The sequence below is a fragment of the Lactuca saligna genome, chromosome 4, assembly GCF_052625555.1.
Source record: "Lactuca saligna cultivar CGN05327 chromosome 4, ASM5262555v1, whole genome shotgun sequence".
NCBI lineage: Eukaryota > Viridiplantae > Streptophyta > Magnoliopsida > Asterales > Asteraceae > Lactuca > Lactuca saligna.
In genome coordinates this window covers 325,881,332-325,892,277 of record NC_136420.1, presented here as the reverse complement: position 1 = coordinate 325,892,277, position 10,946 = coordinate 325,881,332, and the positions used below count along the sequence as shown (strand labels likewise).

General features: G+C 34.7%; 1 protein-coding gene across 1 annotated transcript; it reads left to right on the top strand.

The window, feature by feature from the left end:
* The first annotated feature begins 9,669 nt into the window (after positions 1-9,669).
* Positions 9,670-9,993, top strand: LOC145040927 (putative mitochondrial protein AtMg00820). The gene has a single exon (XM_078988810.1). It carries the CDS (start codon positions 9,670-9,672, stop codon positions 9,991-9,993), a length of 324 nt encoding a protein of 107 aa, XP_078844936.1.
* Positions 9,994-10,946: the final 953 nt, after the last annotated feature.

The following is a 10,946-nucleotide window of genomic DNA, read 5'->3' as shown; positions in this document are numbered from 1 at the left end:
TAAAAGGTTAGAAAAGTTCTAAAAGAAGGTGATGCTTCTTTCATCAAATCTTCAAATTTAGTTAAGATGGATGAAGGGGATTTTTAATCAACTTTAAAAGCTGACATTGGAAACTAATGTTCCTCTATGTGTAGACTTTTTTGGATTAGTTAATGGATTTACTTTTGTTGACTATCAGCTCATTATCGCATGCAAATCTCCAGAAAAAATGTCATTGGGTTAGTTTGTTCTAATTATCTATCAATTTTTAAATAGATTATTGTATTTTACCTTTCAAGTAAATACTAAGTTGATATGTTTAATTGTATTTATGTTTATATATAAATGTTATCGGTTTGGTAGTCTCAATTGGTGAAATTGATACTCGAAATCGAGTAGGAAAAAAGCATAAGATGTGAGCCCAAAGCCAAGATGCCAAGTTTTTTTTTAACTTATAACTATTTTGTATATTAAATATTTACATTACAATAACATATAGTTTTTTTTAACCCCAACTTTTTTGTTAGTGGTTGGCAACTGAATGTTAATTTATGAGGAGATTATATTTACAAATTATCTAATTATATCCAAAAGAATCCAAATATTATGCGCATCATCATAATCCTTTAGTTTGCAATGATTAATGTTTGGCAAAGTATAATGTTTTTTTCATTCTGTTTTATATTATACTGATTAATTACTTGCTCATTTTATGTAATTTTTTTTTATAGATAACTAATATGTTAACACATAGTTTAACTTATCAAAGTTCATCATCAATAGTGACATTGATAAGATAAAATTTTTCAAAAGAAGTTATATTACATTTTACTATTTTATTTGTTAAAAATAATTAGTATTGTATCTTATAACCTATAAATATGTTATTAATTAATAGTTTGAATCAAAATGGTCCCCATGAAAACTTATTCGGTACTTTCACAGTTATAAGATACAATACTATTTATTTTGAACAATACTATTTATATTGATTCAAACTGTTAATTAACTATATATTTACAATACTATTTAATTAATTATATATTTACACATTGTAAGATACAATACTATTTATTTCTAACAAATAAAATAGTAAAATGTAATATGCATTCTTTTGAAAACATTTATCACATCAATGTTACTATTGATGATGCACTTTGATACATAAAAGTACATATTAACATATATGTGATCTATAAAAAATACATAAAACAAATAAGTAATTAGTAAGTATAATATAAGACATAATGAAAAAAAAACATCATAACTTGCCAAACAATAATCCTTGCAAATTGAAGAATTATGATGATGTGGAGAACGTTTGGATTCTTTTGGATATAATCCTAGAATTTTTAACTATAAGTTCCCCATAAGTTAACATCCAGTTGTGAACCACTAACAAAAAAAATGGGCTTTATAAAAAAATTTAAATGTTATTCTAATATAAATACTTAATATAAAAAATTAGTTAAATTTTATAAAAAACAAACTTGACATCCTGGATTTGTATTCTCATCTTACGTTTTTTTCTATCTGGATTTCGAGTATGAATTTTACCAACTACGAGCACCAAACCGATAATATCCATATATAAATATAAACACCAACAAATATATCAACTCAATATTTATTTGAAGGGTACAACATAATCATTTATTAAAATATATAAATTAACAGGTATTTAAAATAGACTAACCGAATGACAAATTTTCTAGAAATGAACATGCGTTAATGGGTTGATAGTCAACACAATCAAACCCATTAACTGATCCAGAAAAATCCACACACGGAGTAATAGTACTCTCCTGCTTCAAAATAAGATTTTGAAGTTGATTGGCTAGCTAAAATTTTCCTTCATCCATCTTAGCAAAATTCAGATATTTGATGAAAAAAAACATCACCTTTTTTTAGAACTTTTCTAAACTTGTAAATGTAGTTTTTCAGGACATATACTTGGATCTTATTTCCGTAAATTAAGATAACAAATAAAATAGTTATAAAAAGGAGTTGCAAATACAATTATTGAAAACGTAAATATAAATACATAAATAATTAAAAACAGTAAATTTGTTATATAGTTAGTTCATTCATTAAAATATGTTCAATGGAGAAAAGCTTGTTTTTGTTATAGTAATAGTTAAGTGTCCAAAATCTGATAACAAGAAGTTTTATAGTGAAAATCTCTTTCACGACATCAAGATCATTTTATTAGGGTGCATAATTATACATGGATTGACTTTGTAATGGATTGACTTGAGAAGACCCACTTGCATATGGGATTGGAGCCTTGTGACATGTGAGAGAGGGTGTGTGTGTGTGTGTGTGTGAGAGAGAGAGAGAGAGAGAGAGAGACTTGTTAGCACCTCTATAAATAGTGGGTTGCATACCACTAGTAGAGTGTGGTTGATAGATGTAGTTCATTGTGATTAGTGATTCTGATATTTATGTAGAACTAGATCTAGATCCCTTTTTGTACTCATTACTATGATCGAATACATCTTTTAGCACCAAAATAACCATGTTCATTGTGTTCTTAAAATTCTACATGTAAAATCAAATGCTCATAATTCACTACATTTGCTATCAGAGTGGGTCTTCGAAGATTGAAGCGATTTTTGAAGAATTGGTTCTCGATTTGGCTACATTCAACACAATGTGAACGGTTTTTGGCGAGTCTCTTGATGATCTCTCTTAATCTCTCAGAATCTTTTAAAGTCGTCCTTACGTTATTGATTTTTTTTTTATCATTTTGACTCATTTGATCAAAAACAAAATTCAAAACCTAGTTTTTATGATCCAATAAAATTTTTCATTGATCAAGCCCAATCCGATATGATTTTCTTATTTTTTATTCAATTCTCAACTGCGGTTGTTCAACTGAATCAAAATCTAGCCTAAAATGAATTGAATCGGTTACTGTTCATGATTGTCTTGAGCATACAATTCATTCCATCTAGATCCGATATCGATTGTCTGTTACTGTTCATGAAGATTTTTAGAAGCCGAAATCGATTTATCTGATCTTTGAGTTATGTTTGATCACTTCATCTATTTGTTATTGACTGTCTATCGAATCAACATTCATTATTGAGTTTCCTGATCTAATTAGTCGATTGATTATCATACTAATTTTAGGGATTCTTAATCTTTTCACTTAGTGTTGTTCAATCGGTCTTGATAAAAAAAATTATCGATTTAATCAAATATCGATCTCGATTTTACATATCTTCTGTTCAAATCAATTGAATCAATCATATTAGTTTGATTTAACACAAAATTGATGATTGTTAATGAATGTGATGAATTTTGGAATGCATGGTTACAAAGTGCGATTGTGATTTTGAATGAAGAACAGATGATGAGTAGTTGTGGATGATGATGATTATGTATTTGATCTGAAAAATGGTTTGTAGAAGATTGGTTTGGTGTTTTTCGGCAATTGATATCGAAAGGTCAAACATAGGAGTCAAAATCACAGATTGGAGCATCTTGAGGTCAATATCGAATTCGACTGTTCTTGAGTTGAGACTCATGTTTCTTATTTCAATTCATTGGTTTGTATACTATGAATTCCTTGGAATTCGAATGAGTTTGTTGATAAAGTCGAAATCATAATCCATTGGGTTGGAATTGAAATCGAGTTTGATGCTGATGATAAAAAAGGAGTTCAACTGCTATTGTCTGGTTTAGTTGAAGTGAACTGAATTTGGTGATAGCGAAATAGAATGGGTTGATTTAAGTCGAAATTACTTTCGATTGGTATAGTCGAAATTGGTAGTCGATTCTCACATAAATCGAATGCAAATGGGTAGTCGAGTGGATTTGTGTTTAAGGGTCAGATGCCTTGGAGTCAAACTTGTTTTTCAACTTATGGGATTAAGGATCAAATTCGACTGAAGATTACTTTGGTTGTGTCAAAAGCTATTTTGGAGTGGAAATCAGAAGCAAGTAGTATTCCTTGGGATCAAACACAATTTTGATTGGTGTGGAGACGTTTGAGTCGAACAAAATTCGTTTATGGGTGTTGTGTCATTGGGCTCGTTTGCTAGGTCCATTAATGTTACGGTTTGGGCTTGTCCAACCGTGTTTTTATAATTAGGGTTTAGTATTTAAGATACATGCATGCATCGTTGTTTAGTACGCTTCTTGATTATTTCTTTTGATAGTACTGTAACCCTAGCAGACCTCGAGAGTAGAAGTTCTTCATCGAGCTCTTCTGAGGTGTTGTTGTTTTAATCATTCAGCACCTGTTTGATTCATTGTGTGCTCTTACTGTTGCTTACTTTTGATTTACTTGTCAAGGATCTAAATGATCTAAAAAGTGTTTTTCAAACTTATAAATTGGTATCATAGCAGGAGACTGTGTAATCCGTACGCATCTCTTCTGTTGAAGAAGGTTTTTGGGTTTCTGCTATCATCGTTTTCGTTTGAGCCGTCATCTTTCCATTGACGTTGCTATTAGATCACGATCTTACCCTAACTCAGTTTACTAGTCTAATTCTCTGCAGGTTATCAAACAAAATCATCATGTCTCATGACGACTCTCATTCGAACCCTATCAACATATCCAATAGTATCAGATCTACAACTAGAATCCTAATCTTATACACTCATGATTATGAAGTCTGGACGCATCACTTTGAGGACTATACTGTTGGTTCAGAGGAAAATGGTTATCTTATCTTGGAGGCGATCACCTTAGGCCCATTTGTTCACTATGGAACGAATAGAACCATCAAGACGCAAAAGGAATACAATCAACTTATGATTGACGTGGAGAAAGTTCCTCAAGATGAGAAGGAAAAACTAATGTGCAATGTCAAAGCTATAAGGATGATCAGATTTGCTTTGCAACCTGATACCTTTCGTCTCGTCAGCTCATGTACAACAGCAAAACAAATATGGGATAGGCTTAAGGAGATTTATTCTACGGATGAAGATCTAGAACATTCAATACAAATTTTTTTGCTCTTTGAGTTCGGTGACATTAAGCAAAAGCCAGATGAAAAACTCGTTCAGGAGTTTGATCGTTTCAATCATCTTCTCAACAAAATGATCAAACATGGAATTGGCAGAGAGGTTATAGAGCAGAAAGTTGGTTTTATGAATGCCTAAGACCTGAATAGATGGTGGTGGTTTCGACTGTGAAAGCTCATGAACAGTTCAAGACCTATTTGTTGGCGAAGCTTGTAGGAATACTCAAATCACATGAAAGCGTTCTGACTAAGGAGACGAATGTGGTTTCTAGTATGGGATCTTTGGCCCTTCTCTCAACCGGAAAGAGCGCAGTTGAAGAAGAAGAAGAGTTGGATCTTTCTGAATGTGATCTGACAAAAGAAGAATATGCATTAATGGTTTCTAATCCCAAGAAGTTTCCTCGCAAAAAGTTCCCTACCTCCAAGAACCGAAATTGGAAAGGGAGCTATAGTTCTAAAAAGGCAAAAGAGGAGGTTAAAAACGATCCTAAGCAAGAAGACGTAAAGAAGGAGAACAAGTTGGTGGGTGATTCTGGATATGATTGTCACTTTTGTCGGGGAAAAAATCATTTTGCTAAAGATTGTGTTTTGAGGAAGCTATCCAAAAAGAATAATGGTGAAGATGATGAAGCTTACTATTTACGTAAGCTGGAAGAGATCAAGAAGAAAAAGACTGCTAACAGTACAATGAATGCTCTAATTGTGTAGGAGTACTTAGTTGAGGATGAGTTCGGAGGTGTAGAGGTCTGGTCTACAGACTCTGAAGATGAAGAAGTTTGAAAGCCCACGCATGGCAAAGGTTTTGTGGCCAAGGAAGATAACTCTGAGTTTGTTGGATGGTGTTTAATGGTAACTGCTGGAGTGTCACAAATGAGAGGTTACACTACCGATGGTGAAGGTGAGGAGGTGAAGGAAAGAGAAGACAAGTGCTTCGCTGCCAAACCAATGGGTGAGCATATCAACAAATGCGGTCAGTTGATCAAGAAGGTACAATCTATTCTTGAATCTCTAAAAATACCTATCACCAACTATGAAAAGGAATTAACGAATTAAAATTTAAATTTTCCAGCTTAAGTGGTAGTCTAAAACAAAATCGCCTAGCAAACTCTAACCTAACAGATCAACTCAACTGAGTGTCTTTCAAGAGTGAGGAAAGAAGGATGTGGATAGAGAAAAAGGAACTAGAGTTAGTTAGGGTAAAGGATGAAATAATTTATTTGCAACGTGATAATTTGAAGCTTTTGAAACAAAGAAATATTTTTTGTTTGAATTGTTAAACGTTTATACTAATATCACTCAATTGCATTTAGATTGTGAGATCGGTAAAAAGATTCATAAAATGATTTTTCCTTTCCTTGAATTAAAGGAGGACGAGGTCGATGCTGATGGTTATAATTGTGAATCTATTGTTTCTTCAGATGAAATTTCTGACGCCTACAGGATCGGTATAGACAAAATCAAGTCCTTTATTAAGTCCAATGACCATAAGGACATGCTTAAAAAACCTCTTGGACGAGACTGATAAATTGAAAATCAGGACTGAAACTATGCAGAAATTTGACTCATTGAATGCCAAATTGAATTCTAGAAAATAATATAAATATGGAAAACACTTCTGAATTTGACGAGGTTAGTGAAATGAGTGAAATATTTGTAGAAGATGAAGTTGATTGTTCATAATTAACCAAACCTACCAAAGGTCTTATATCTGAAAATTCAGTTGAGTTCACTCGAATATCCCAAGATAAATCCAAAGTTCTAAAAGTGAAGGAAATGGTATATCTAAAGGTACAGATAGTACCGAATCAGGTATATGCCACAACAGGGATCACTCAGAAACAGACAGTCGAGCTTACAGCCATAGTAAATGAAGACAATGCAAGAGGCTATGATAATTATTTTTGGCCTGCTACAATAGACAATGTATATGAGACAGTGGGTTTATCAGAGAGACCCTCATGGAGATTTAAAGGCAGATATGTGGCAGAACCACTCAACAAGCCTACAAGCTTTGATGTACCAAGCACAAGTGGTACCAAAGAAATTCCAAGCGAACATGTGAAGGTGGCGAGCGAAACCTCTTCCTTGAAGAGTGAAACTCGTGCTAAGAGACTGAAAACGTAAGTAAACATTCACAAGTCTCAAAAGATACTTACTGAACAAAAACGCCAGTGAAACAGGAGATATCAAAAGAATCTCAATGAAAGGAAGCAGTTTTGGCAATCTCAAAACTCTAATTTTGTTCGAATAGAAAAGGCGTCCAATTTCAAGGCGAAAGAAAAAATCAAAGGGTAACTCTAATCCATGCACTCACTGCCAATCTTGCAGTTAGACGAAAAGAAGAAGCAGTTTCGATTCCAAATCTAGTAGTGGCAAGAACCGAAAAACAGGTTTCAATCCCAGATCTCATCCTCCTCATTCTCAATCAAAGTAGAATTTCCACAAGGATGTCAAAGGTAAAAAAAAAGCTCGTCTCAGAAGGCGAAACACAAACGAAGAAGGCGATATCTAACTCTAGGAAACAACAAAACAAGTTTGTTAAGAATCAAAATAAAAATCCACAATCTGATTCTAACAAATCAAAAGACAATAAAATTAAAGATTCACCATTAAAAGGAAAGATGAAACCAATTTGATAAAGAGAACATACATGGTTGATCTTTCTAATGCAGTTCTATATTCTGTAAAAGGCTCACGTGGACCCAAGCAACTTTGGGTTCCTAAATTTGCTTGATGTTTGCAGGTTATTCGTGACGAGCATTTTAACGATGAATGGTATATTAACAGTGGCTGCTCGCGTCACATGATAGGGAGACGAGAAGAGCCGAGGGAGTTCAAGCTTTAAAAGATGGTTGATGTGTCAAATATGGTAACCACTCATATGGCACAATAAAAGGCTATGGAATGATCACAAATGGAGATTTCTCCATTCGAATGGTAGCTTATGTGGAAGGATTACAACATAATCTCATCAGTGTCTCACAGCTGGTTGTAGGAACTCGCCTGAAGGTATCATTTGATGATGAAGGATATGAGATCATTGAAAAGAAAACAAAGACTATTATGTTGAGGTCCCAGTGTAAAGGAAAAATGTATCCATTAAATCTAAACCCGATACGCGGGAAGCCTACTGTATGTCTCTTCACGAAAGCTTCTTCTAATGAAAGTTGGCTATGGCATCGACGACTCTCACACCTTAACTTCAAAGACGTCAACAAGCTAGTTCTTGGTGATCATGTGTGAGGTTTTCCACTTTTAAAGTTTGATAAGGAACATTTGTGTGCTGCATGAGAAATAGGAAAGCAAAGATGGAAGAGTCATCCCACACGTGTCAACACAAAGATCATCAAACCTCTTGAACTTCTACACATCGATTTATGCTGTCCTTCAGCCATAGAAGTATTGGTGGTAGTAAGTATATTCTTATAATAGTTGATGACTTTTCACGTTTCACTTGGGTTTTCTTTCTTAAACAAAAATCAGAGGTGACTCCTAAACTCAAAAGTTTTATAAAGCAAGTAGAGCTTCAACTGCTAAAGGTGGTTAGAAATGTCCAAAGTGACAACGGGTTGGAATTTAAAAACCAAGAGTTTGGAGAATTTCTTGTTGAAAATGGAGTATCTCACAACTTCTATGCTACTTATTCTCCACAACAAAATGGTGTAGTTGAAAGGCGATACTGTTCGTTGTGTGAAGTAGCCCAAACCATGCTCAGCTTCGCTTCTTTACCTCTGTACTTCTGGGCAGATGCGATTGCTCCTGCATGCTATACTCAGAACCAGTTCTTACTTAATAATCGATTTCCATCACTCTGTATGACATTTTGAATAATCGCAAGCCTAATGTAAAGTTATTCCATGTTTTCAGTTCCAGGTGTTTCATTTTTAACTCTAAATAGAATCGAAACAAGTTTGATGTAAAAGCAGGCGAAGGGATTTTTCTTGTTTACTCGCTCACTTCAAAGGCATATAGGGTTCTAAACAAATGTTCAAAGAAAATCGAGGAAACCTATTATGTCACATTTAATGATAAATATATAAAGAAACCTACGACAAGCGAAGAACCAATAGAAGGAATCTTTCCCACAACAGGTCAAGTCTCAGTTCCAATATCCAATCTGTTTGAAGAATACATGATGCTCTTTGATGAACCGGAGAATTCCATTCTCTCCAAAGCTAAAGCCAAAGATAATAAGGTTGATAGTTTGAAAAAGGTAATTGACGAAGCTACAAAAGAAGTTCAAAGCGAACCTTAAAGCTCAAGCAAAACAATACCTAAACTCTCCTCATTCCAGAGGGAGGGATCATTTACATCAAAGTTATCTGATTTTCCGTTCCAGGGGGAGAACTCATCTCCAACAACGAACCATGAAAGTCCAATCGAGGGGGAGAATTTTGAACCTGACACTGAAATTGTTTCTCCATTCGAGGGGCAAAATTGGAATACGAATGATGAGGACTTAATCAGAATTCGAGGAAGAAATAAATGTCGAATTTGGTGCTGCTTATGATCCAAAATATCCTCCACTCATAAAATGGATGCGTGATCATCCAAAAACTCAATTAATTGGCGAATCATTTGAGGGAGTTCTTACACGCTCACAACTGAAGGCGAACCAAACTGCCTTATTCTCTCAAGTAGAATTTTGCATGTTTAACTCGTTTTTTTACAAGATTGAGCCGAGAACAGTAAATACTGAACTTGATCACTCTAAATGGGTACAGGATTGCAAGACGAACTCAATGAGTTTGAGCGAAACCGAGTCTGGAGACATATTCCCACACCAAAGGATGCATCTATGGTTGGTTTAAAATGGGTATTCGGGAACAATATAGACAAAGAAGGGAACGTGATACGCACCAAGGAAAGACTAGTGGTTAAGGGATACTGTCAGGAAGAAGGGATATACTATGAAGAAACCGTTGCTCTTATAGCAAGGTTGGAACCGGTTCGAATCTTTCTGGCATATGTTGCTCACAAGAATTTCAAAGTGTTTCAAATGGATGTCAAGTGTGCATTCTTGAATGGAGAACTATAAGAGACCGTGTATGTCGAGCAACCACCTGGATTTGTGAACAATAAGTATCCTAATCATTGCTACATTCTGGACAAGGTGGTTTATGGTTTGAAGCAAGCCCCGAGAGCCTGGTATGAAACACTAACTCGCTTTCTAAAAATTTCTAAATTTAAACAAGGTTTGGTTGACCCAACCTTCTTTCGCAAGAAAGAGGGTGAACACCTAATGATCATCCAAATCTATGTCGATGACATCATCGTTAGCTCTACAAATCCAAGCTTAACAGCTGAATTCCGAATGTTGATGGAGATTAAGTTTGAGATAAGCTCAATGGGTCCAATTAACTTTTTCCTTGGACTAAACATAAGATAGGGACCAGAAGGCATATTTATTAATCAGGAAGCTTACACGAAGACTCTACTAGTGATGTTCGGTATGATGCGGGACCCTAAATTAAAGGTTCTAATGGCATTCGGAACGAAGCTGACACCATCTTTGGAGAAACCAGTTGCTGATACAACTCTCTATCATCAAATGATAGGGTCTCTAATGTATCTAACTGATAGTAGACCAGACATTATCTTTTTTGTTCGCTATTATGCCAGGTTCCAAGCTAATCCATGAGAACCTCATATGGTAGCTGTGAAAAATATCTTCAGGTATTTGAAGTGAACCTCATCTCTCGGTCTTTGGTACCCGGCGAAATCAGGCTTCTTCATTCAAGCGTACTCTGATGCTGATCTTGGAGGATGTGGTCTTGACCGAAAGAGCACCACTGGTGGATGTCAATTCCTAGATGGTAAACTCGTTAGCTAGCAATCCAAGAAACAAACGTGCATGTCTCTCTCTATAGTCAACTTAGAGACTATAGCCTGAACATGAAGAAGATTCCTCTCTATTATGACTCAGAAAGTGCTATTCGGATATGTCACAGTCTAGTGCAACACTAAAAAACGAAACATATAGCACTGAGA